The 27,246-nt window shown below is 47.6% G+C and overlaps 1 protein-coding gene across 2 annotated transcripts in view; it reads left to right on the top strand.

Annotated features, from left to right (window-relative positions):
* Positions 1–27,246, top strand: part of BCR (BCR activator of RhoGEF and GTPase) — a 96,502-nt gene that overhangs the window by 57,525 nt on the left and 11,731 nt on the right. For both annotated transcript variants that reach the window (XM_040080672.2, XM_040080673.2), the window contains exons 4-17: positions 1,628–1,732; positions 2,263–2,448; positions 5,983–6,090; positions 7,501–7,561; positions 8,012–8,064; positions 8,412–8,552; positions 17,283–17,404; positions 18,625–18,793; positions 20,096–20,215; positions 21,058–21,133; positions 21,698–21,802; positions 22,394–22,468; positions 23,021–23,118; positions 23,769–23,900. In XM_040080672.2, the coding sequence (XP_039936606.1) occupies positions 1,628–1,732; positions 2,263–2,448; positions 5,983–6,090; positions 7,501–7,561; positions 8,012–8,064; positions 8,412–8,552; positions 17,283–17,404; positions 18,625–18,793; positions 20,096–20,215; positions 21,058–21,133; positions 21,698–21,802; positions 22,394–22,468; positions 23,021–23,118; positions 23,769–23,900 (1,551 nt within the window). The remainder of the gene's footprint in view (positions 1–1,627; positions 1,733–2,262; positions 2,449–5,982; positions 6,091–7,500; positions 7,562–8,011; positions 8,065–8,411; positions 8,553–17,282; positions 17,405–18,624; positions 18,794–20,095; positions 20,216–21,057; positions 21,134–21,697; positions 21,803–22,393; positions 22,469–23,020; positions 23,119–23,768; positions 23,901–27,246) is intronic.

Below are 27,246 nucleotides of genomic sequence, written 5' to 3' on the forward strand. Positions count from 1 at the left end.
TGGTTCCTACTGAATGTCACTGAGGGTTGGGACACGAAAAGAAGTTCTTCTTTCCATGTAGTACCTAACGTGTGTGTAAATCTTACTCATTTCCTTAGAACAGCTTCTGTCTGCCACTTTTATTTAAGAGGTGGTGGTGGTATTTGACACCTCACAAAATTTTTATGAAGTAGTTGCTGCAAGTCTTTTAGGCTAGAATACAGCTTGTGAAATTTAATGAAACTGTTCAAAAATCAGGATGGTTATTGATGAGACAGAATCCAGAAATATCTGGGAGCGTGAGAATCTGTTTCTTTCTTTGTGTTGTGCGTAGGCTCAAAGTCACACTCAGGATGTGATAGTTCCTGCAAATTGAACCTCCAGCCCAGGTACCTCATCTGCACATCTGCAGAGGACCCTAAACTAAGTGGAGCTTTTTGGGGGGCAGCTATAGGGCCATATATTCAGTCGCTAGAGTGGAGTGTGCTGCTCTGCTTCCTGATCCTCCCACTGTGAAATCAAAAGCTGAATATTCCTCTCGATCCTAAGAGCAGGATGGAGCCCCAAAAAACCTACCCAAATCCCTTGAAAAGCATGCACCCTTTCAGAGCCAATTTCTGACTCTATTCTTAGAGACATTTAACAACATAAAAAGGTTGCAAGAGTTTTAAAATGGTATTTCTGTGAATGACAGAACTAAAAAGAACTGGGAATAGGACTCTGTAAAGGGGGATGTTTCTCATTATTTATAACCTTCATTGCTTGACCAAATTTTTCTAGAGTTTTTGAAAACACTCGGTTTCACTTTATCAGGTTAAATGCTTTTTCAGGTCATGGTTTTGAGAGGAAGGATAATTGAAATTCAACAGAAGGGATTACTGCTTCTCTTAACACTTCATGCTAGTCTTCCCCATTAGCCCTTGAACATAGTTATGTGGGGCTTTTCCCCCCCTCTCTTTCTTCAGCTGTTTTGGTTAAGAACTCCTTCATGGAATCCCAATAAGAAAATCAGCATGTGCATTCCAAGCCATGCTGTTTATTCCATCTTCTCACTAAAAACAGACACTGTGCGAGCTGGCACTGAAAAATAACTTAGGGAATAGTAGAGAGTGGGAGGAAGAGCAGCCCCATGGATGGAGGCAGGTCAGGCTGTGACCGGGATGTGTTCGTGCACACCTGGGAGGTGCAAAGGAGTGATCCTGTCTGCTCACAGGAACAGCTTTGGAGAGCTCCCAGGGAAGGACAGAGGGCATTGCACACAACAAGGGCCTGAAGATTTGTTTAGGAGGATGAATTCTGAATTTTTAAGTTCCATGTTTTGAATTTTGTGAACAGGTCTGGGCACCTAATTGAGACACCGCTGTTGGGTGTCTAAAGCTGAAACTTGTAAATAATCTAAATGGTATCAGTTGCTGGTAGATAAAAATTTCTTTAATGATTTATGTTTGCATATTTCTAGAAACAAGATGCTGAGCACAGGTGGATGTTTTTGTTTTGTTTTTAGTCTGAAAGTAAACTGACAAAACAAGTGGTCAGCTGAATGGTCTTTTATTCTCAATCCTCCTTCTTGGGGTTTTTTCTTACTCAGCCTGCAATGTGCTTTTTATTGTTTTTTCATTTGTTTTTCTCCTAAACAACTTCTTTGTAGAGTGAACCAGACCTGGAGAAAGGCCTGGAGATGAGAAAATGGGTCCTGTCAGGAATCCTAGCCAGTGAGGAAACCTACCTGAGCCACCTGGAGGCCCTGCTGCTGGTAAGGCTGGGGGCAGATGCCAATTCAAACACTGGGGCTTGAATTTTCACTGCTGCTTCTCTCCAGAGTTTCCCTGAACTTCACATACCGTGAGTTACAGGTTGCTGTGTGCGGAAGGTACCTGCTGCTGCTCTTCTCCAGTAGAGAGAAAGGCTTAAAGGAAGGACTGGGTGTTGCAGAGTTTGGCTGTTGTTAATGTGGCAGTTGTTAATGTGGCAGTATCCAGGAGCTCTGTCTTTAGGTATCCTGTGCTAATTATTACATGTTGCTGTACAGTTGGACAGAGATTAGGGAGATGGAGTGCAAAGGGATTTAAATTGCAGCATTAATATCCAGAGAAAATCCACCTACCAGGGGTGGCTGATCCCCATGAGAGAACTTGTTCATGCCTAGCTTTCAGGAGTTGTGTGAATGCAAATCTATCTTGTTATTAGGATGAAAAATAACTCCATGGAGGGATATGTTGCAGTGTGGCAAAGGTGAACGTTCATGGTTTGCATGAGAATGATTTCCTTCTTTCCTCATTTCAGCCCATGAAGCCTTTGAAAGCCGCTGCCACCACCTCGCAGCCCGTGCTGACCAGCCAGCAGATTGAGACAATATTCTTCAAAGTGCCTGAGCTCTATGAGATCCACAAAGAATTCTATGATGGGCTCTTTCCCCGAGTGCAGCAGTGGAGTCACCAGCAACGAGTTGGGGACCTCTTCCAAAAGCTGGTGAGTCAGCTGCCATCACCAAAGGTGCTGGTACCCCTCACCCATCTCACAGCTCCCTTTGGTGACTGCGGAGACCAAAGGGATCAAAGTATGTGGCTGGAATAGATGAGAGGTTTCTCACCTCCTCACTTTGCCACTGCAGTGGAGGCCCTACAGCAAAAAAAAAAGGCTCATTGTCTAATTAAAGAGTGCAGCAAGCTGTGGTGGTAAAATAAATACAGTTTCACATAAATGTTGAATCTCCAGGGTTTCTGCAGTCGTCAAAGCATTTCCTTTAGATGGAGATGGGAGAGTGGCAGTATTACAAAGTGAACTTCCTAACACCAACAGTGAAGTGTCCCTCATTACTGCTGAACTCTCTCACACTCTCTCTGATGCTTTGCTCTACCTGGTGCTGATTTACAGTCATCACCATTGGCTTTGCTCTTCTGCCACTATCCTGGCCTTTCTGTTCCCCTTGCTGTTATGCTGATGCAGTCAACCTGCAGCTGAGAATCCTCCAAGCAACCTCAACAAAATTCTCTGAGTGCAGAAAAGGACAAAGTCATATACAGCATATTCCTGAGGCTAAATTAAAATTGCTGAGTTTCTCAGCCAGATGACAAATTGTTTGCATTCTAGGAGGTTTTTTCGGCCCCTTTAGCCTCTCCCCTAGCATGTGCAGAGAGCAAAGGATTAAAGGAGCTGTTTTTTCCTTTTTAGAAAAGAAAAGAAGCTCTGCATTCCTGAGGTGCCTCTGGTTCTCAGGGTAGGAGTGACATTCCAGTGAGGGCAGTGTTCTTTACCAGGGTCCATCAATTGTTAGCAGCTGTGTAGCCCAGCATCAGCCCCATCCCCTATGGAGCAGGGGGAGCTGGCCTGGAAGATGATGTTTTCTGTACATGCCAGCAGATCAAGATGAAAATACAGGAATCTGCTTTTCACTGCCAGCATGTTTTAGCCAGGAGGGGTCAAGTTAGTGCCTTGCTGAATAGTTCATGGTATGCAATTTGAGCAGCTGGTTTGAGAGGACAAACCCAGCTGCTGCCGCGCGCTGAAGCAGACACAGAAGGCTGCTGGAGGTGGCAGCCTCACAAGCTGCCCTGGATGTGTGGTGCAGCAATGGGAACAGCACTAACTGCAGAGGACCTGAACGTGTTCCTTGGCAGGGCTGTCCAGCAGCTCTCTACTCACTGCACAGCTACTCAGCTTTTGTTTCAGACCGTTTCTTGTTGCTGGCTGATCTCGGGTGCAGGAGTTCAGCCCATCCCCTGCTCTTACGTTCCCCTGATTTTTCTGCATTTGTGACAGAATTGTTGATTTTGTTGGATTAACACTGGAAACAAAGGAACAAATTGCCCTGGTGCAGGAGGCTTTGAGCTGGCATAGCAGTTTCAGTTTTGGGTGGTTTGGTACAGCAGCAATGGGAATTGCAAACTCTTCACTGGATGAGATAAAGCTAATAATTCTTGGCAGGCACTGGGAAGCAACTAGATGAGAGAGACAGCAAGAACATCAGGCTTTATATGGCATCTACACTGGATGTACATCAAATCTTTTGGTGCAGACTGTTTACTCGTGGTCATGTCATGCAGTCTGATGATAAACACTGAAATATCCAGATGTCCCTGGGGACATTATTTTTCTGTACTCTCACGCAAAAACCAGCGCAGTAGGTTGGAGTTACAGATAGTGGATGCTAAGAGTTTTCGGATTCTGTATGTTCTAGCACAAAGAAGGGTCTATTTGCAAGATCAAATTGACCGTTATTACACCTTTTCCTGTTGAGAAAAAGAAAAGATGCCAGGCATGTGGGAGTGAAATATGCTTCCTATTTTTGGGGAATATTGTACATATTTTTTTATAGCTAGAAAGGAAACTCTTTAGAGCTGTTTTTAGAAATGAAGAAATATTTAGCAAACATCCTCACTGATAGGCCTCAGAAACAGAAAAGTCCAAAAGCCAGCCATTTCTACCAACTCTTGTTTCGTTTTCAGTGGGTTATTTTTAATTGAAAAAATAAAAAAATTAAACCAGCACGAAAATGGTGTGTGACCATTATTGCTTTGATTGAGAGCTCAGTTTTTAATAAAAAAGATGTATTTGTGATGACACGTTCAGAGGAGGAAAATGAAAGCTTAGAAAGACTGTTCAGGAGTCGCAGGTAATGAAAGAACTGCATGGGAATGGAGAAACTTTAAAGCTCTGCCATGTTAGCTAGCATCATCCAAATCTGAATGGCGTAAGCCCTGCAAATGGTCAGGAATTCTGACAGCAACCTCTTCACAGGATTGTGCCTCAGTGGCAAACACAGATTTCATTCTCTCCATGCTGCTGGAGTCATCCCTGCTATAAGTGAGCACAGATTTCTTCAGCTTCAGTCATAATTGTGTAATTTTGTATAAGGGTTGAGATTGGTTTCTGATATTTCAGTAAAATGTGACCTAGGAAACAGCTGATTGTTTCTCAGCCCTGTTCACAGAGTTTGTGCAGGGAATGTTGTCCTGAGGGTGGCTTTTTCTTTTCCATCACCTCTTGCACAAAGCTGCACAGAGACTGAGGAGCACCATGGTTATGAGAGAGCAGGAGAGGGAAGGAGCGGTGTGGAGGTTCCCTGCTCTGCCCCTTGCCCATCTCAGCAGCGGGCTCGGTGCAGAGGTGAGCGCAGCCCCCGGCAATGTCTCCTTGCTGCACCCTTGGCTGCTGCCTGGCACTGCAGGCTCAGGCTGCCGAGGTGTGCCTGGCCCAGCCTGGCAGCTCTGCAGCACAAAGCCAGCTCTGCACTCCAGACAAGCTTGGAGGCTACCCAGGGATTTCCCATGCTGGATCTTGTGTTCTCTGGCATGGATATGGCTGCAATTCCTAAGTCAGCAAATGGGATCAGTGCTAAGTCTCTGTGATAATAATGACTTACTACTGCACTCAGAGTCCTGTTCCATCCTCTTCTGGACCAATTCCACGTTCCTTCTGCTGGAAAAACTGCCATTTTCTGTCACCTACTGCCCCAGTCAAACAGATTGTGCTCTGGATCTCTCTTCGGTATTTTCAGCACTGTGCTGCCTTTGTACTAATGCTCACTAATGCAGATATGGGTAATATCTGGGTTTGAATTAGTATATCCATCGTGCAAAGACCAACAAGTAGCTTACTGAGGTCACATTTGTGCTGTTGGGCTGAATCATTCCTCCCTGATTCATATGTTGTGGCAAAAAGCCAGCAGCTCCAGTTACATCAATGAGCTGCAATATTAATAGATACTAATCTGGCAGTTCAGAAGGGAAAAATAGATGTCAGAAATAAGGATGTGTCATTCTCATAGGCTTTCACATCCTTCACAAGTAAACTTGTTCAGCATAGGATGGAACTGGGTGCATGGGGGCACCAGTACTGGTTAGACAAAGGTGAGAGGTCAGAGATGTCATTCTCGGCCTGCTCAGCATTCCCTGCAGTTCTTTGGTGTGAAAGAAACAGGACCTGATCATTGGATAGCAAGGCTGACCATCCCAAACTGCCTTCTTCCCCAGCATTTATTATATTTTGTTTTGCTTCCTGCAGGCCAGCCAGCTGGGAGTGTACCGGGCCTTTGTGGATAACTATGAAGTTGCTATGGAGACAGCAGAGAAATGCTGCCAAGCCAATGCTCAGTTTGCTGAAATCTCTGAGGTAATGTCACGGTGTTCAGACACACGAGCTGTCTGGCTCTGACTAATACCCTGCCGTGTCACTCTCCAAGTACCTCTGCAGCCCTGACTTCTGGAGGAGTCGTGAGCTCCCACAGACTCCTGCTCCAGCTCGTGTTCTTACACTGAATTGTACCTCGGGCTGGTCACAGACACAGCTTTTGTGTGCTGTCCCCACCTAGGGAATCTGGTAGAAACTGGCATTGCATTGACCTTCTCTAGCTCTGTGCCACCTTCGTGCATTTCTAGAAGGGAAAGCTCTATGTGAGTTTCTCAGATGTTTCTCTTGCTAATGATGATTCTGGCTGTGGTATAAAAGCCATCCTTAATGGCTTGCACTGTGGCTGTCAGTGGGATTGCAGGGTTCACTGGCTTGGAGAGGAGAGGGTAACTCTCTCTTGAAAAAGGCAAGTGTGTCAACATAAATCTATAATGCTATTCTTTGGTCTGCTCTGATTTCCTCCCTGTCAGAGGAGTGCCTGTCTCAAAGCATTTTGAATATTTTTTCAGGCTTCCCAGACCATCAGCTTTCCCTGCAGTGCATGGTCTCATTGACTCTTTGTATTGCAGTGATTATTTCTTCAAGAACTCAGTTGCCAGGAAAACATGAATTTCATATGTGTCTCCTTCAAAACAATCAGATAAATCATCAGAGCTGGCTACTACCAGGGAGGGGCGTTTAGTGCTCTGAGAAAACTCCTGAGTACATTCTATATCACATGTCCCTTGGGACTTTTTCTGAGAAAGGTAGAATACGATCTCTCAGTTTTGCTGTTCCTGATGAATAATTCTGAATCAGGCCAGTATCTCCTGTGTTTGGAATGATGGTGATGGTACTTGTGCATTTGTGTCCTGGTGAGGATTTTGGAGCTGAGCACGTTAATGCATGGCACAGCCCATGGCAAAGAGCAGTCACAGACATTGTTCCTTTGCTGCTGGGGAAGAACTGACGAGTCCAAGGTCACTCAGCTCTGAGTACAGGAATAAGAATTATAACCTGAGGCTATTGAATGCCAATCCTGTACTTTATTTATTGGTGCTGGGACAGTGGCTGTGTCCTTATGGACGTCTTTCTTCTGCAGGTGATTTAAAAACTCCCCCAACCCTGTTGCTGTAGGTGGTTCCCTGCTTTGCTGCATGTCTATTGACAGTTGCTCCTAAGAGCATTGCTTAATGTTTGACATGTGTGGGTGCCTGTGACATGGCAGTGGTGGATTTACCAAGAAGGAAAGTACGTTTTCCCTATCATTTGGGCTGTGATTGGGCTCTCCTCCTTTCACATCTAGGCCTTCCCCTGGAGGAGCAGATAGTCTGTTGTGTTCCCATGTGAGATTTCAAGGTGATTGACCATCTGCTATGTACGTTTTTTTTTTTTTTTTTCTTTTTCTTTTAGAATCTAAAGGCCAGAAGCACAAAGGAATCTAAAGATCAGACAACGAAAAATTCCTTGGAAAGTGAGTGATCCATGGAGAGGAGACTGGTCTGTCAGGATGGTGTGGAGGCTGTTGCCAAACCTCCACCCTCCCTTTTTCTTTTTGAATGCTGGAGGGTTGTGGAGTCTGCTGGCTCTTCCTGGGAAGTCAGTTCCCTTTGGCTAAGTAGCAGAGCTCGTGCAAAGTATGCTGCCCACATGGGGAATTTCCTCCTGGCTTCAAACCTCATCGGTGCCTTTGGGCAAAGCCAGCCCAACCACAGGGCTGCTGTGATTTTAAGAGAGCATCTGCTGCCCAGTGATAGCACAAACGCAACCCCAGCAGTGATGGTTTTATGGGGGCATTTAGAGAGCCTGGTCAAGATCAGGTTCCACGGTGCTTGTCTCTGTGCACGTGAGTAGAAGACACCCCGTGCTAGAAGGAGCTTCCATGCTCACTCCTCCTGATATTGCTGCTGCTTTGTTTCCACAGCTCTGTTGTACAAGCCAGTGGATCGAGTGACCCGCAGCACACTCGTCTTGCATGTAAGTATCTGAAGGGGAATTCTCAAACTTTAGACCCCTGTCCTATTTTCTTTGACCTTCAAATTTTCCATGGAGCTGCAGGACTGCAAAAATAAACCTGTTGAGCTGCATAAGAGCCTCTTCCCTTTACACTGCGGAGATGGAGTCCAGGGGTAGGATGCTGCTATCTTTGCAGCGATGTCACCAAGAAGTGCAGGATATTATTATCTTTTAGAGATAAAGCCTTGCTCTAATCTGTGTGAAGAAGCAGGAGCATCTTGTCCTACACCTCTGATCAGGGGTGCTCGAGCCCTCCTGCCATCAGTGCTGCCCATGACTGTGTTCTCTGTTTGTGTTCCTGCTGTCAGGATTTGCTCAAGCACACTCCTGTGAGCCACCCTGACCATCCCCTGCTGCAGGATGCTCTGCGGATCTCGCAGAATTTCCTCTCCAGCATCAACGAGGAGATCACTCCTCGCCGGCAATCCATGACTGTAAAGAAAGGGGAGGTGAGTCTTTCCCTCTTGTTATTTTCTCGGTTTCTAAATACTGGTTATGTCTTTTCTGTAGAGCTGACTAGGAAGTTATGCTGTTAAGCTGTTTGTTGCTAAGATACAGTTTATGCAGTGTCCTTGTTCTCTAAAGGATGTGGTACAGCTCCCTCTGTTTTCTGTCCAGAAAACAGTTTGGAAACCGAGAGGAAAGTATGATTAGAGTTTTGTCCTTAGCATTGTTAGAATCATTTGTCATACATCATCTCCATGATGCACATTGCCATGCACTAAATGAATTTGTATTTTACCTGCAAACTGAAACCAAATGGGAAGCCTGGGAGGAGAAGAAGATGTGGGAAGTCACGAAAGATTAGGAAAAGCTGTTTTCTAGAATCTTAATTTTCATCATAAAATTAATTTTCTGCATCTTTATTCTAAAGGAGAGTGTTGTAAATATGACTGGAAAGCAAAACAAATGGAATGAGTTGGGAAAGCCAGGGAGATGATTGAATCCTAAGAGAGTAATATTACCCTTCTCAGCTCTGTAAGGAGCTGGACTGCACCCAGAAAGGTCTGAGGTGTGCAGATCCTTCCCCTGTAGGCAGTGTTGTGCTGGGAGGCCACAGAGCTTCTCTGTGGTGGAGTCTGCACTCCTCAATGGCTTGATTCAGCTGCCTCCTAATTCCATTAAAACGGGATTCAGTCCTTCTTGATAAAGAAAGGCCAGGACTGGCAGAAGTGTTGAGAGAGAGAAGGATGTAGGAGACTGGACCCAGAGAGGTGCAGCTCAGATAGTAAAGGTGTAAGAAGAGCTGTGGCAGCATTCCAGACATAGGCTGATCAACAGTGACCCAAATTACCCTGTACAAAAACATCTCTAACAAAGCCCAGGTGATTGTTAAGATACCGTGAACCTTCATGATTTATTCCCAGATCCTGGCAGCTCAACGTGCTTGCTTTTAGCTGTTAAACTGATTTTCAGCTGACAAAAGGTTTGCTGGAAGCCCAGTTCTGGGAATTTGGTGGACTTTTTCTGCAAGTCTCGCTCATTGTCTCATTTTGTCAACCGAGGACACCTCCAGCTGAGAAGAGAAGAGGAGGGGCCGAGCAATTGGAGGCTGAGGTAGAAGCTCAGCCATCAGTCACCAGTGCCTCAGTGACTGATGGCCTTTAACGAGGGGATGGCCTCGTTAAAGTGGCTGCTGATTGAGTCATAGCAGAAAGCACAGGCTAGAATGCCCCTCGCAGGGGAGGGAGCAGTTTGTGTTCCCTGGTTGTCTGTCAGCATCTCAGTGAGGGATGCAGGCTTTGAGACGTGTCCTGCAGAATCCTAATGAGGTGCCGGAGCCCGGGCAGAGGAGCGGGCTCAGGAGGATGCTCCTGCTGATGGCTTTTTGGAGCGGTGTTGTTTGTCAGATCTTAGAAAGCAGGAAGGGGAGGTATGGCAGGACTGGGCTCAGCAGGCCTGCTCACACTCTCACTGGTGCTGCCGTGACTCCAGGTGTGATGTGGGCAGGGAGGAAGGGGACATACCAGAGCTGTGAGAGAGCTGTGGGTGTGCTGGGGGGACTGGGAACCCTTTGTGCCCTCCCTCACTGCACACAGCTTTTCCCGAGCCCAGGGAAGAAAAGGACTTGCCTTCCACCCTGGGAATTTGAGCATGAATGTTTTCTTCAGTCATTTGGCGCCAATATCCCACTTCTATCAAAACAGTAGTGCCCCAGTTGAACTCTCTGTGTCCTGAGAGTAGTATGTTCATTCTCCATGTAGTAATGCAGAGACACAAATCTGCTCCCAGCTACTCTGTGTGGGTTAGTGATGGCTGTTCCTTCCTGCAAGCTGCTCAGCTTGGGGTCATAGCTGGGTTTTGTTTATGCCTGTAAATCTTTCCTTTTCCACTTATCCTTTCCTCCCACTCGCCTTGCTGGTGCTTCCCCCGGGGTGACAGGACAGTGTGTGGATTGCATCTCCTAATTGACTGCTCTCAATGCATAATGCATTTTTTATTTTAATGAATCACCAGCTTGCTTTGATGGCTTTTTTCATTATTTGTCTTCCTCCCATTGAAGTTTCCTTGGTGGAAAGGAAGGAGGGTGAAGTAGCCTTTTCCCCTCATGTATTGCTTAGGTGCTGATCTCAGTTATCTTTTTTTCCCAGTCCCTGCCTTTTATGTGGAATATTTTTTCCCTTTGAATGTGTTGTGGGGAGGAATCAAATCTCCTTTGCCAGCCTCTTGCTCCAGCTCTTTTTTTTCAGGATTGCTTTGAACTGGGGAAAGCAGCCAGTCGCTAATCTCCCTAGTGACAGGCTGCTGAGGAGGGGAGTGCAGGTCAGGAGAGAGTACAGGCTCATCAGCACAGTGCTGTTCTCTTTTGCAGAGGTGATTCCCTGCTCTGGGAGCAGTGACTCAGCCTGCCCTGCCTGCTGGGCTCCCTGTGTGGTGCCAGGTGTCCATCCTGCACTCCAGACCCCCAGTTCTGCTGGGCTCCAGAGCCTTTGTTCTGATCCAGACTCATGCACAGGAACTGGAAGGTTTCTGTCATCTGGTTTAATTTGCTGGGCCGGATGAGTGTTTCAGGTAGCGCAAAGAGATGGGAACAAAGGGAGTAAAATCCCTCCCTGGAGGGGCAGAAAGAGCTGCAGCAGGGAAGGCAAAATTGGTGGAGTGAGCCCGTGAAGAGAGAGTTTGGTCCTTGCTGACTGCAGCAGAGTTTGCTGAGGGCCACGGTACAGAGGAGCCAGCAGAGCCTCAGCCCCAGCCTGGCAACACAGGGGAGCCAGGGAGCATCTCTGGCCTTTGGCATCGCTTTCCATTCCAGCTTGATCTGCTACATTCTCTTGCTCCCTTCTTTTCATCCCATCTTTCTACTTTTATAGTTTTACCTTTTTTTACTGTTTTTTAATGAATTATCTACAGGTATCCACTTTGCTAACCCTCCAAATAACCAAGCAAATGCATGGAGGGGAAGGGCCTCTTAGTAGCCCTGTACTTTGTGGCTTGGAATGTGAGTGGTGGAGAGTCACACAGCCCTCGGGGCCATGGAAGAGGCATCTTCTTGTCACTGCTGATCTTTCTGCATCGCTGTTGTCTTGGTTTAAGTAGGGAATGAGGTTAAGGTTTCTGCTGGGGATGGTGCCCTGGGGAAGAAGGAAAACAAATGCTTTGGGATGAAGGATGTGGCACTGATACATGCAGAAGGAGGGCAGTAATAACCTTCTCTAGTCTTATTAACAGAGCAGCTCTAGCTACAGCATGTTGGGATTTTTTCAGCTAAGCCCGGATGCAAATGACTGTAGTGCTTGTGTCTTTGCCTGCCAGAGGTCACGGCTGGTGTTTCCTGCTAATTCAGTGCATTTGTGCAAAGCAAAATGAAAATGCAAAATGAAAAAGCAAAAAATTGCAGAGTACACTTTGAGGGGTGGTGGTCCCTTTCTTGACTGCTGCTCCACTTGTGCTCTTTGCACAAGTGTTGTTCCAGGGCAGTTCAGACCAACCTGAGTGTGGTGGCTGCCACTCTGCCTTGCCCTGGCCATGTCCTCCCACGCTCTCTGAAGTGTTCATGCTGATATTTGTGTGATCCCACAGCAGCACGGAGGGCTGGAGCCTGGAGTTTTGGTCACTGCTGCCCAAGTGGCTTCAAGTTTGGTCTCATCAGCACCAGTCCAGACACAAGGGAGCTGACAGGCAGATTTTCTTTGAACAAGCCCAGTAGATCACATCACAGACCAGCTTGTGCTACTGTACACCTTTGTCCTTGTCCTGGAGAGGAGATGCAAGCTCCTCACTGTGTTTCTAAATGTGGTTTTAAACTGCAGTCCAGGGACTGGCTATCATTGCTTTAGGCTTCTGTTTGCCTTCGTAGAGGATCAAGTGTACTAGAGAAGGGGAAGGACAAAGGACATGTGCAAGGGAGCAGAAGTGCAAACTGAAGCCTTTGAAAGGCTGGAAGCGAAGCTTAGGCACAGCCGTGCACAGCATGGGGCCTGGTGCCTACTGCTCCTGGAGGCCTTGGGCAGATGTTGGCAATGGAGCGCTCAGAAATTATCTTGGCTGCTTCACACTCTGTCTTACAGCTGGAGCCAGAGGGCTCCTGGTGACAGGAGCTTTGGAAAGAAGAAAGAGGCCATTAAAATGCTCAAAGAGCAGCCAGTTTAACTCCCTAGGCAGAGCATCCCTTTTTTTCCTTTTTTCTTTTTCTTTTTTTTGCAGTGCTGGTCTTGCAACACACACACACGAGGAATCATTTTCTTCCTACGCTCTGCAGAAAGCCAAACCACCTCTTCCTCACTGACATGTGCCAATACCCATCTCCTGGTTTTCCCCTCCTCCCTGTGCCTCACACATGTCCCAGCCCTTCCCGGGGCTCTCACCCACGCACGCTGCAGGCCTCTGCTGTCACCACATGGGATGAGCTCTTTCCTCGGCACACCAGCGGGGAGATGGACTTTTGTGCAGCTGTGGGTCTGCTTGAGTAGGTTTTGAAATTCTGCTTTTTGTAATGTGTCTCAGACAAGCTGGCCACACTTCCTGGAGTTAATCAGTGTGTGACAGCAGCAGGATTTATCATATGCAAACAGCACAAAAACACTGTAGGATGAATAGATGAGCACACAGGTAGTCGTGAGCTCGGTAGCAGAGGAGGGGAAGATGCTCAGTGACAGAGGTAAGAGGAGGAGGAGGACAGCAATAGGCAATCCAAAGAGGATAACCAAGCTCTGGAAAAGGTACAGGGAGAGAGCTCCTTTGTTCAGAGTGCTGAGGTGGGTGGGAGAAGAAGCAGAGGAAAACATGCAAAGAAAAGCAGGGCCTGGAAAAGAGACATGGAACTTACATTGCACCAGTACGGGAGCTTTGCAAGAGCCATTGAAGTTAACGGCACAGGCCTTGTGTGAGAGATTAAAGATGATCCTAATTCACTCTATTATGATACAAAATCAAGACTTTGCTCCCCCACTTCCTGGAACAGCTTTCTGAGGCTGAGCTGAGCTCCTGTTCTGGACACCTGACAGTCTTGGGGGCTGTGTTGAAGAGAGGGTGTCACTCTGCCACTTTCCTGCCACTTATAAGATTATCACCTTAATCTCATGCTCTCTTGGATGTTTAATTGGTGTTTCTGTAGTCAGTGTTATTTCAGGGTATTTTCAGAAATCTTTAGCACCTTTGGTTCCTTTAACAAACAGAGTGACTCTGGGAACAAGGTAGAGAGCTGGTTTCCCACATGAGAGCTGTTATATGTCACGTACAGCAGGTTCACCCATCCAAAAATCCTCATGTTTCAGGATTCCCCATTTAAAAGGAGGCAACCAAAGGAATAGCTGTTGGTGGCCCTGGGTGGGAGGGGTTGACCAAAGTGTTGGTTCCAAAGCGGCAGAGCTGAGGTGGCCCAGGCCTCTGAGTGGCACAAGCCCTGTGTGAGGGGGCTGCTGGCTTCCCCAGGGTGGGAGAGGATGGACTGACTCATGTCAGGAGGTCCAGGAAGGTGCCCTTTGCTCCCACACTGGGGTTTGGCAGGGATCTGGTAAGCCATTGGGAAATCCTTTTATTGTTTCCCTCTGACCTGCTGAACCTCCCGGCAAGATGAGTCATTTGCAGCAAAGGATGTGCCCCTTTGCTGGAAGTGCCCCTCCTCAGCCCCACGGATGCTGAGCAGCCTGGGGCATGCCTGTTTTGCCCAGCCCTAATGAAAGTTCTCTTTTCCAAGAAGAGCTGGTAGTGAGGAGAGATTTCCTGACTTGATCCACAGATGTTTTCTCCTGCACTCACCTCCCCAGATGCTTGGTTGCTCTTGTGGCAGTTCACCCCCACTGCTTGCTGGAGGGAGACCTTCCTCCTAGCTCCCATGAGCAAGAAGAATGAAGGGTTCTGGGAAACTCCGTGTTTCCCTCTGACTGGAATGTATCTCTTTCACCTCTTTCCTTCTGTTCCAGCCAAACTTAGGAAGTACAGGCTTGTCCTCTTCCACCCAGCCCTCTTTGTGGGACTTTCTGCTGCCTTGGTGTTGCCCTGTGTCTATGTCAGTGATAGGATTTGGTTCCCAGGAGTGCTGACCCAAATAAACTCAGTGTCACCTCAGCCCCGGGTGGGAATGGGAAGGTTCTTGGGTCACTTGGCATGGAATGGCCAAGTTTTTACTCGGGTTTAGGGGAGATGTGCTCTCAGCAGGTGCTGGGCTGAGGCCCTGGCTCATGTCCCACACTGCCAGTGCCTGGCAGAGGCGGACAGAAGGTCAGGTCAGGACTGTGCCCTGTCACCGCCAGGCAGGGAAAGGACAGTGCCGCATCCTGCTGGGCAGCAGAGATGAGTAAGCTGTGAGAACATCTTTACACCTACGAACAATGAGCAGAGGTTGAGCTGGCAATAAGCAGCTATTCTCATTTCTCCAGAGGAGCTGAGCTGATTTGCCATGTAATTAATATGCATCAGATCTAGAAACCTGAGATCAGGGGTTTGGTTTGCTCAGAAAATATCTTTCCCTGCTTATTATTACTCCCAGATGAAATTCTTTGCAGGAGTGGAGAGTGTTCTTGCTACTGACAACACACCTCCTCCTGTTTGTTTATTTTCAAAGCTCAGTGTTTCTAGTTTCCTATCGGGGCTTGCTCTCCCAGGCAGGAGGGGAAGGCGTGCTCAAGTGCCCATCAGCAGCCAAGGCATTAGTGCAGGCAGGAGTTCTCTCCAAAACCGCTGAGAAGCCAGGAGGATCACACCCACCTAAAAATAAACACTAACATATGTACTGGTCTTAGTGAGCTGGATCACTGCTGGATGGCAGATCTCTCCAGAGTTCTGCCCAGAGATGGTGCAGCAGCCTGCCAGGGAGCACCTTTGCTTCCTGCAGCTCTGGGAAAGGTGCAGCTTTTGCTGCCCTGCTCGCAGATTTCCAGGAGCTTCATGTAAGGAAAGGCAGCACCAAGATGAGCTGCTGACAGTGCTCCATATGTTTTCATAGGTAGCTGTGGTGCTCTTGTAGTTGCAGATGGGAAAATGCAGGCTCCTGGTCCCTGTCAGGAAGTGTAGGGTACTGTGGAAAGAAGAATTACATCTGCAAGGGCATTTCTTTGTCCTGTGCTCCTTGCCGTGATGCTTGCTTGGCTCAGGACTGAAGTGGTTTGTTTTCAGTTTGGAGAGCCAAGATGGGAAGAATGGTAGGCAGAAGGAGAGGCAGTGTGGGGGTTTGCACTCCCACACCCTCGGCAGGGAAATGCGTTCAGGGTTTGTTAAGTCACGCAACAAACAGGACCCAGGGTCATCACCTGGTACATGGAGGCATCACTGCTGGTGTGGGTGTCCTGGCCCTGCCCAGGGGAGCTGCTCTCACGGGTGCTGCCCCATGGAGACCCTTCTGTGTGTCCAGTGGGAGGGTCCCAGCCATGGGGCAGGACAGCAGGGGTGTGGGGGCGAGTCCTGAGCGTGGGCTGGGCAAGGCTGGCAGTGAGGCAGCTGGGGAGCTGCTGGTTAGCCCTGGATGGGGTTAGCAGAACTCCCCTGTCCCCAGGCACAGTGCTGTCTAGGCAGATATGGGATGTCTGCTCTGTCACTTGGTGATGGCAGAGGAGCATCCTCTTGGCTGGAATAACAAAGGAGTACAGGTCAGAGAAGAGTTCCTTAGCATGTGTGGGGAAGCTGATGGTTCCTGCCTGTACAGGCTGTGAAGTGAGGCAACACTGACAGTTACACGTATTGGTGGAAATAAAACTTGCCCAGAGCTGAATGCCCTGACTTCTGCTTGAAAATCAGTGAGATGTGTCTATTCCAGGTGTACACTGGGTCCTGCTGATCCTGACAGCACAGTGAAGGACCTGAGCACAGAGCAGGGCATGGAATTCCTGTCGTGGTCACTGGAAGGGGCACACAGCCGCCTGTCTACGTGCCAGCATTCCAACCTTTTGGGCTTTTAACTGTGGAGTCCTGCCCCTCCTCCATAAGGGAATTAGGAAAGCAATGGTTCTGCCTACCAATGTGTACCCTTTCTTTAGGAGGCTGTAAAACTCTGTGGAAATAGAAGCAGGATTAAAGGCATCAGAGGTGTGCAGCTTCTTTGCATCTTCTAGGTTTGGGGAATCTTTTTTACGATATAGAAAGAAGATTCCAATAGGCACATGGTGAGGGTACATCCAGAAGGTCCTTTTAAAGCACAGGCTGGTAAGGGACTCCTGAGAAGGTTGCCAGATACACATGTTCAGGAATTATCCCTCAACAGCATTTGTAATGAAGAAGCAGTGATGGCGTTCAGCTGTTAATGTTGACAAAGTCGTTCTGTGAACGGGGGAGGAAGGGGTCGAGAAGAGCTTTGCCGTCCCTGCTGGGGCAGCTGAAGCCGATGCAGAGGCTGGGAAGTGACTCTGGAGAAGCGGCTCTGGGAGAAGCGGTGTGTGCTGCTCTCTGCTGGCTCGCGAGGGGACGATCTGCCGGCCGGGATTCAGGGACTGTGGTACGGAGGAGCTGGGCAGTGGCTCACAACAAACTGCGCTTGGGCTCAGGAGCAGGTGATGGAGAGAAGCCCGAAGTCTGACCCAGCAGCAGGCAGGGGAGAGGATGCATGGCTAGTTCTGCCTCTGGGAGAGAGGGCTGCAGCAGGGAGCAGAGTTGACAGCAAGGAGTATTTAGTAGGCTTCTTCATTTTCCTGAATCAGACAGATGTACTGGATTTGCTCTGGTAGGAGTCATGTCTAAAGACTGTGTTGCTCCAGTGCCAAATTAGCAGATCATATTGCACTGAAACATTTTTCCTGTTTTTTCCCCAGCACCGGCAGCTGCTGAAGGACAGTTTCATGGTGGAGCTGGTGGAAGGGGCTCGCAAGCTACGTCATGTCTTTCTTTTTACTGACCTCTTCCTGTGTGCCAAGCTCAAGAAGCAGATTGGAGGGTGAGAGTTTCCTTTTGGACTTTATGCTTTGCGCCTCAGCTGCAACAGAATCCTGGGTTTAGCTTGCAGATTTAGTTGCATATGGATACCCCAGACCTGGGTAACCGTAGTCCACAAGAGGTAGTTAGAGAAGAAATGATCAGCAAGATGGGAACGTTTACTGTATGAGATCCTGTGTAAGTCCTGACCCCTCAGGAGAGGTACTTCCTCCCATCCCTGCCTTGAGCCTACCTAGGAGAGCAGGATATGTTGTAGCTGCTGGTATTCTGGACAAATGTCATTCATTTTTCTACTTCCCCTTTCTTTTAATAGGTGGCATTCTTCACTTTTTTTATGGCTAAGGTTGTTAATTTTGGCTTTGCAGCTACAGCCTTTTAACAGTTCTACAGAAAAATGGCAAAGGTGCAGAAAACAGACTATGTGCCAACCCCAAAGTGCAGCTATAAAAGCAGTCTTGGTGACACTTTTCACCAGTGAGGGGGGAGGAACCATTACCAATGTACTTGCCTCAAATGGGGCTTCTCTTCATTTGGTAAGCATTTGGGGAGGCATCTCTTTATCTTCTTGCCCTCCTCAAGCAAAAGGTTACACCTGCCCTTTTCAAAGCAGTGCTTGTGAGGAGTGAACCTTCAAAGGAGTGGGACATTCCCAAGAGTGGATGTTCCTGACAGCAAAGTTGAAGAGGCAATAAATGACACGAAACATTTAAAAAGTGAGCTGCTTATCCTGGTGAAATCCCTGGAGAATGGCAGCTGTGAGCTGTAGTTTCTTGCCCCTGGTTGGATTACACAGAGGTTTATATCCATTGGCTCATCTGCCCCACCTTGGCCCTAGCTTGGGCAGGAGTGACTCAGGTTCAGATCCCAGGGGGCCCTCAGGTCACAAGTGTGGCACAGCTTTAGAACTTTGCCACACCAGGGGCTTCAAAGAGAGAGCATGCAGGACCAAAATTGTCTGCAGGAGATGGATGTGGTTTCTTAGGATGAAAAGAACTAGATAACAAAATGAGTTGCCTTTTTATGTGCTTTACCAGCTACTGATCCTGCTAGGCTGTCTTACTGAAAAGCAGCCTGTTGCCAGATTTCTTCCATATGGGAATCACAGTAAAGTTGGTGTGGTATCTGCATCTTCTGCACTATAGCAGGGAAGAACTTGTGGGAAGGACTGGGTGTTGTCAAACACCAGCAGCAGTAAAAGGTTTGGACCATACTGCCTTTCAGAAAAAGCCAACAATATGACTGCAAGTGGTACATCCCTCTCACTGACCTCAGTTTCCAAATGGTGGATGAGTCTGAGGCGGTGCCCAATATCCCACTGGTACCTGATGAGGAGCTGGATGCCATGAAGATCAAGATATCCCAGATCAAGAATGACATCCAGCGGGAAAAGGTAAAGGAGCTGAGCACTCCATGGCAATGCAGGCACAGGATCTGTGCTCAGATGGGGTGCTGGTGGCAGCTCTCCCAGGGCTGCACAGTGTGGGGAGCCAGGCTGCAACAGACTGTTCAGCAGGGGCTTGTGATAGCCAGGTGCTTTGCTCATCCAAGTGCACAGCCTGGGTGATGCTGCCCTGTGAGGAGGCAGAGACAAAAAGACCCCGTGGTTGTACCCAGCAGCTCCTCTACTCAGCAGAATCACCTATGAGCATCCGTGTGGAGGGCAGGGATCTTCTGCTGCACACATGAGAAGGACTGGGAGTGTTATTTGCCAGTTTCTGGCTGTTAAATTATGTTTCTGCCAGTGATTTTGGTCAGAAGCCATATACTCTTGAATTTTAGCGGGCTCAGGCCTTTGAAGCTTTTTCCTACTTCACTGATGTCAAAGCAGCAGCAAAGGTATGGAAAACAGCAATTATGCTGGACAGTCAGACACATGGACATGGTGTCTCTGGCCCAGGCTTCTCTTTGCTTGCAAGAGAGCTGTTAGATCCCAAACTTTCCTGGAGCCTAAAAGAGAAATGAGAATTTGAACATGGGTGGTGTGTAGAGCAGGATATGAATAACATTGTTCATGCTGTGGGAAGGTTATTCCCCACATTTTCAAAGAACACACTTCTGCCTCTCAGCCCTGGCTGGCTTTTAAAGAGGGCTTCCTGCAAAAAGTAAGATATTAGGAAGAACACTTTGTGGAAGCCTTTTACTCACTAGCTGCAGGTGTCTAAAATGCATGCTTTAGTGCATCAGTGCTAAACAATACACATGGCTGGGCTTGGGACTGGATTTTTTCCAGGAAACAACGTATTTTTAGCAGACCTCTGATGAAGACGGATCAGTGGGTGGTGAGTGGGAAAGCTCTGGGCAGCTTCCACAGAAGTTCCTTAAAATTTCCTTAGTTAAGGTCACTTGGGGGACCTGGCAGTGCTATGGCTGCCCAGTGAGATGATGCTACTGCAGCCTCTGGAACGGAAAGTACAGGGTACGGCTGGGACAGTGGCCACACACCTCTGCACTTCAGCTGGGACGGCTGGAATTGGGGAACAGAGCCCAGTGCAAGTGTAGAGATTCCGCAAATAACACCTTTCTGAGCAGCTGGGAGCCCTGTGGATCCTGTTGACAGCATTTCTTCTGCTCTGGGGTCATTTACGTACTCACAGGGTAGAGACTGTGGATTTCAAAATACAGTGAGTGTAAATGGGGGCAGATTTGGAGAATAACATACATCCTCTGTCTCCCTCTGTCCCACACCCTTCAGAGGGCCAATAAAGGCAGCAAGGTCATTGAGAGGTTGAAAAAGAAGCTCTCGGAGCAGGAATCCCTCCTACTGCTGATGTCTCCCAACATGGCCTTCCGGGTACACAATCGCAACGGCAAGGTGAGAGCACCCCGTCACCCCCAGGGGCCACAGATCCTGGGGGCTTGTGTCTGACTGCACAGGGATGGTGTTGTGGCCTCTACTGTGTGTCCTTAAAGCAATTCACAAGCAGCAGACACCTCACCCTTGCTGTACCAAAGGTTATGATCCTATAAGGCTGTGACTAATTTGCATACAAGACTGGCATTTAAGAAATAACCATGGAACTATGAATCCCCTGTCTCAGCACCAGTCCTGGTGGAGCAGTAGGAACAGCCCTTCACCCAAGATCCAGCTCTGCAGCAGCTTCTTTCTAGATTGCCCTGGGGCTTCAAGGCTTGGCACATTCAGGGCAGTGTCCTCAGGGCTGCAGCTGCCCCTGCCAGGGCCATCCTCTGCCAGGGGTATTCTCTGCTCTGGCAGTGCTGTAACCTCTCGCTGTGGCCTTTCCATGCACATGGCACAGGAGTCTCACAGGGCTGTGTTACTGCTCAGGGAAAATCCATCAGCTGGTCACTGCTTCATCAGTGTCTAGGCCTGTGCTGGAGGCTTTTGGCATTCCTGGTGCAGCTGCATGCCTGTTGTGAGGAACAGCACAAGCTGCCATGGGAGGTGCTGCAGGGCCACAGCTGCCCTTGGCCAGTGGGGCTCTGTGAGCTCCGACTGTCCGTGTTGGTACCATGGGCACAGTGCCAGAGCCCAGCCTGTCATGACAGAGATGTGATGCAGGATAAATGGCAGGAGTATCAGCAGAACAGTCTATCCAGCAATTTGCACTAGGGGAGGGTGGGAGCAGGCAGGCCCTGCCCGCAGTAGTGCATCAGACTAATGCATGCCATATTTTCTTCTGTGTTCCTGGGTAGAGTTACACATTCCTCATTTCATCGGACTATGAAAGGGCAGAGTGGAGGGAGAATATCCGGGAGCAGCAGAAGAAATGTGAGTATCCCTCAGCTGTCATCGGTACAAGTACTGCGATCTTAAGAGAGCAGGGCTCCAGAGGATGAGGTGTGAGACAAACCCTGCCAAAACAGAGACCTGTGTTGAAATCCACAGTGCAAGATGGATGTCTCCTGTCTGAGGCTTTTGGGGAACTTCTGCTGCAGCAACATGTGAGGAATTTATAGAGAGGGCACTTTGTAAATAAATGTGTGTAGAGATTCTCCCATTTACCCTAGAGATCAGAGCGATTCTACAGAGAGGGAAGAGCTGCACCCTTTTCCTGGGGTCCATTTAAAAGAAACTAAGTTACTTTTTGGCTTTGGAAGGAACTAAGAACGCCTGTATTTCCTGTGAACCATTTTGAGAGTTTACTTGGAAGAGTAACTACACATGCCCCCAGCAGAGCTGGCTGCCGCCGCAGCGGTGCTGCCCTGAGCAGTGCTCAGTGCTGCTGCTGGGCAGTGCCCAGGGAGCACTACCCACGTGTGCCCTGGATGAGGGGTCATGCATCCAGCCTCTCCTTGGAATTTTTACTCCTCCCTCTTTCAATCTCCATGGCAGGCTTTAAAAGCTTCTCACTCACATCAGTGGAGCTCCAGATGCTGACCAACTCCTGTGTGAAGCTTCAGACAGTCCACAACATTCCCCTCACTATCAATAAGGAAGGTAAGACCTTTGGGTTTGGCTTTCACGTGGTGCAGCTGCAGTGAAACTCTCCCCCTGCCTGATGTTGTGCTTTCCCCTAGAACTGCTCTTACTGTTCCCTTTGGCTGCAGGTTGCAGGCATCCTCCAGTATACATTAGTCAACTATTAAATGGTCCTTGCATGCAGCTGTTTTGCAAGGTATCAGAGTGCTGGTGGAGTCCGAGCCTGGGACAGCTTTGAGCAGTGTCTGAGAGTCCTTGGGAACAACACTAGTTGGCCAAAATTGTGTTAGGGACCATCCTAAATTACTACTTAATCTGCTAGTGTAGACTTAGCCTCTATAATTCACGTTATCTCCCTTGAATTTCTTCCATGCTGTCTTGCTGATCCTAGAACTGTCACTGTAAAAACCCCCCAGTGCCAGAAGGTATTACAGGTGCCAACTATGGAACAGTCTCCTGTCTTGCTGAAGTGGTTGTTACGTGCCCCTGCCACCCTTGGGGCCAGTGAGAGTTCACCCTCTGCTCACTAAGCTGTGTAATATCAGTCTCATCACTCTCTCTCTTGGCTCCACTGTGAATGTAACAGAATCCCTTGGCTCTTTCGTACAGATGACGAATCCCCAGGTCTCTATGGATTCCTCAATGTCATCGTCCACTCTGCCACGGGATTCAAGCAAAGCTCAAGTGAGTTGCAGTTCTGGGTCACACAGGAGATACTGATAGGGGTTAGATAAGCCACGAGCTGGGACAGCTGGGTGTGGATTGCAGCATCTGTGATGGTGGTGAGGAGGAGAGGTGTTTTGGGGAACTGGAAGTTCCTGCTCTTAACTCCCAAAAAGATAACCATCAAGAACTGAGCTCACAGCATTTATTTTTAGGCCTAGTCTTGTGTTTGCTGATTACCCAGCTATTTGAGAAACAAGTCAGCCCTTACCCTGAGTTCTTTCAGCTGTATTATAATGAAAGAATGGAAGGCGTTCTCTGACATCCAGAATTTTTGTTGGGAAGAGAGTGGTGTAAAAACTCAGGGGAATGACTTGACACAAGGGTCAAAAAGGGTGACAGAGCTTCTTAAGGACAGCTGGGCTGATCAAGGTGATGAGATTTGTATGGGATGGTATTTCTGGTACTAAGACAGAGATGATGGAAATGAAGGCACCCTGTGCAAGTGATTAATGCAAGTTAGGAGATTCTAGATAATTTTTTAAAGTTTTTGTCCCTGTCTCCTCTCTTCAGATTTGTACTGCACGTTAGAGGTGGATTCTTTTGGGTATTTTGTGAACAAGGCCAAAACTAGAGTTTACAGAGACACCACAGAGCCCAACTGGAACGAGGTAGGTTTGATTTTTCTTGGTGTGACTTGTTCCATGTGCCAAACATGATGGGCAGAAGACCTGCCAATGGAAGAGGTTGCTGCATGCTCAGCACTTGTGCTGCATATGCTGCTTCTCAGAAAACTGCCGGGTTCATTTGGCTGTTAGGACTTGCAGATTTTCTCTTGGATTAGCAGTAGTTAAACAATTTGATACAAAAAAGTCTTGTCCAGTATTTCATCTTTTAAACAGATGCATGCTTGATAAATTTTTTAAAGACACAAGTAAAAATATGTTGAAGGAGATGGTTTGGTTTATTTGTTGAGAGGGGGAAGAAGTCTCTGTAGACATTTTGCCTGTTTACAGCCAACTCTGACCTGCTGGTGAGCAAAATTTCTTACAAGGAAGGTGAGCAACTTTGTGTTTTTGAATGGTGCTTGCTGAGACCTGTGAAACCTGACTAAGGAGCGAACCATCCTAGTCTCCAATTTGACCACCTTATAGCTACAAAATACAATTTCAGTTCATTTCTAGACCAGTTCCAGCAGGGAGGAGGTTTTGGCCAGTCCTTACATGATCTGATGAGCATTAAGGCAGCTGTACTGATTATTCTGAGACTGGTGTCCTGTTGTGATGCAGCCATTGTTCTTTCCTTTCCTGGTGCCCTGCAGGAGTTTGAGATTGAGCTGGAGGGCTCACAGACACTGCGAATCCTGTGCTATGAAAAGTGCTACAACAAAACTAAGCTCACCAAAGAGGATGGAGAGAGCACAGATCGCATAATGGGCAAAGGACAGATGCAGGTAAGACTGTGCTCAACTCATTCCTGATACCCTCACAAAACATCACAGGACTTTTGAATCCTGGAGTTCACTGCAGAGGTTTTTCTCTGCCTTCTGATTGTCTCAGCATTGAAGATTTTTCCGTCTGATAGTGAGGTATACAGTGTGATTCACAGGCAGGAAGTCAGCAGCTTTGTCCCTCTTGCTTTGTGCCCAATGCCTGCTCCAGCACCCTTATGGAATAGCTGCTTTTTTGATCTCTCACTTGCGCATTAACTTCAAACCTTCCACACCAGTGTATAGAAACTGTACTGCCCCTGGGCACTGGTGGGGATGCTTCATTTGTGACAGGAGAACGCTAGAATATTCTCCCTGCTCTGTAAATCCTGTGCAGGAAGGCTGCCATGTGTGTGTGCTGGAAGCTGACGGGTGTGTTGGCCAGGCCCTGGGACAGCCTGACTGTCCTGGTGGCTGCCATGCCCGGAGTGTGGTGTCCATGACAGCAGGCAGCATCCGGGGAACATTTCCACTGCTGAGAACTGGCCTGGGACACTTGGTGTGGCAGATGTGTAACACAGTGGGGGAGGTGATGATTGCAAAGGGCTGCTGCTCTTGGGGAGCTGTTGTGTGACAGAGCACTAAAGCTGCATGTAGGAGAAATCAGGCCACATGTGGAGGAAAACATGGGGAACATATGTCCCCCATCTCGTTCCATTTCGTTGCACTGTCTGTCCACAACTTTAGGAGGGTGTTTAAATGCCTGCTCTGTGGACACATTCTTTGTGTTGGAGTGGCTGTTGAAAAGAACAGAGACCCTGCCCAGATCCCTTTTCCTTTCTGGCATGTTAAAGATCTCCCCAGTTCCCCCTCACTGAGGGGCTGTCCATGTCCCTGTGGGTGACAGCTATCCCTGGCACTGGAGTGATGTTCATGCAGGCCAAGGCCATTTGTGGGACTGCAGAACAGCTGGGGGTGAGGGTGGCCTGTGGGATCACATCCCACTTTGGCTCTGGCAGGGTTCATTGCCTAAATGACTTTGATCAGGCCTCTTCCTCCCTCTCTCCTGTTTTCAGGGAGAGCTTTTGTCTCAAATGCGTGGTGGGATTTGGAAGGGAGCTGATGTGCAGACAATAAATGCCAGCACAGGGTGTCTCCTGTGTGTGTGTGTCTCGGCCAACCAGAAATCCCTGTGTCCCCTCAGCTGACAAAGGCTGTTTTCCATGGAGCTGAGCAACTACAAAAGAGCAAGTTTTCAGCCCTGAAATGCCCTGCAGATTTGTGTGCTCATAACAGAGAACCCTGAAATCACTGACCTGCTAAATTCTACAAATATTTTACATAGGAAGATTAAAAAAACCCAAATAAAATCTTATAAATTTTTGGCAATTTTTTTCCTTCTCATTGCTGTGGGCATTTTTATGGACAGCAATTGTATATTCTGTAAATAAATTTTATATTTTAGTAAATAAAAATACTCTTTGATGGCAATTAAATATTAATTGCATCTTGATTCTTTTAGAGAAACCTAAACAGTGGGAAGGTAAAAAAAATCAATTAAGATGTTTTTAATAACATACAAAGGTTGCATTCCGTTGTATCATATAAGGCACATGCAAAAGTTCTCTTGCTTTCTGTAAATCCCCTTTGCAATTTATGAAGAAAGCTGATGAATTGCCAGAATAACATCTTAATTTTCAGTGGTTTCTGTCCCATCATGAATTTCAACCACTGTTGAATCAAAGAGAAGTCATATGACAGTCTGGTAAGATTTTGGATTGATAAAAATTATTAAAGGTTTTGATTTTGATTTAGTTCTATTTTTGAAGTAAACACCATTTCTCTATTAAGAAACCATAATACATAAACAACAAAATCTGATTACAGCCTGTGTTCTCCCAGGTGCTTTTATATAAAATTTTGTTTACCTTAGAGTTTGTAGTTTATCCTGGGGTTTCTGATATGTTGTGTTGCACTGTCATTATTTAGCACAAGTTCTGTCTGTCGAAAGGCAAGGTCTGTGAAGTTGGGTGAGGATTTTTGTTTCAAAAATTCCCTTTAGTTAAAAACTCTGGAAACATGAAGAGTCATGCCTGCATCCTCCTGTCGATAAAAGCAGCGAAGTTTCTCTGTTGGCTAAAATGCAGAGTATTGTTAAGCCGTGTATTATTGTAAATATGCAGCTTCCCACTGCTGGGAATTCTGACTCACCAAATACTGAGCCTCAGTGATGAAGACAATCAAGGAGACGAGGACTGTTCTGGCTGTAAAAATGTTTATTAAATCTCTCCGTTACATTACAGTAGTGAAGGAAGGAAGGCTGGAAATTGGTCCATGTAGTCACACGTTTCCAGGAATGGGCAGGAATTTTAATAGCTCCCATTGCTCATATTTTCTTTTCCTATGGAATATTTGATTTGCCCGTCTTTATAGCCAGATGCAAGAGCTGCTTCTTTCCTACCAGTCTGCAAGTTTTTTATCTCAGAAACATAAAGCCATGAGGTTTTACTGTGGGAAAACCTCCTGTAAATGTAGAACTGAAGTTCTCACCAGACCTGGGCACAGCAGTGCTGGGTGTGCAGTGTTGAACTGACTGGCACACGTGGCTGGGGGCTTCTGGTGCACCTCGGGCATGAGAAATACTATTCCTGGGTACCCTGTGAAACTGGAATTACTGGGAGAGCTGGAGGAGGATGGAGTGGACATCACATGGTGGGAGGAAACGTGAGGCTTAGTTCAGCCGTGGGCATAAACCCCTCTCATTGTGAGCACCCTGGCCTTTTCTGTCTGTTGTTACCTTGCAGTCCACCTTTGGCACTTGGGCTGGCCCTTTGGCTCCTTGAATTTTGCACTTCACGTGGCAGACACGTCCACACGTTTGGAGTGTAGCAGCCTTTTGCTTGGCGTTGAGACGGTACCTAAATGGGCACATTTGTCAGCAGGACCAGCCTGTGCCCTGGGGACAGTGCGGGAGTGAAGGGATACTTCACCCTGTGATCTGGCTCCTCCCGCTGGTGCCTCCTAGAAATGCCGTTTTCTTTGTTTTCTTTTTCTGCATGATCAGCTCAAGCTAAGTATTTCCTTCTCCCTCCCAGCAGTGCTGGAAAATCAGAGAGGATGTGACCTTAGATCACAGTTCTGTGGAGCAGCACCATTCCTCTGATGCCTTGCAAAACTATCACTCTTATCTTCATTATCTGGAACGTCTCATAGCAGTGCCCATGGCTATTTCAGGCGTTAAGTTGTTTTCCATGTAAACCAGATTGTCCCATGCTGTACCTCGCAAGTGTTAACTTGGAAACCTTTTACTCACTCAAGCTTGTTTAAACAGTTTGCTGAAGCAGAACATTGTCCCAGCAATGAAAATAGG

The sequence above is a fragment of the Hirundo rustica genome, chromosome 17 (assembly GCF_015227805.2).
Source record: "Hirundo rustica isolate bHirRus1 chromosome 17, bHirRus1.pri.v3, whole genome shotgun sequence".
In the NCBI taxonomy this organism is placed as follows: Eukaryota; Metazoa; Chordata; class Aves; order Passeriformes; family Hirundinidae; genus Hirundo; species Hirundo rustica.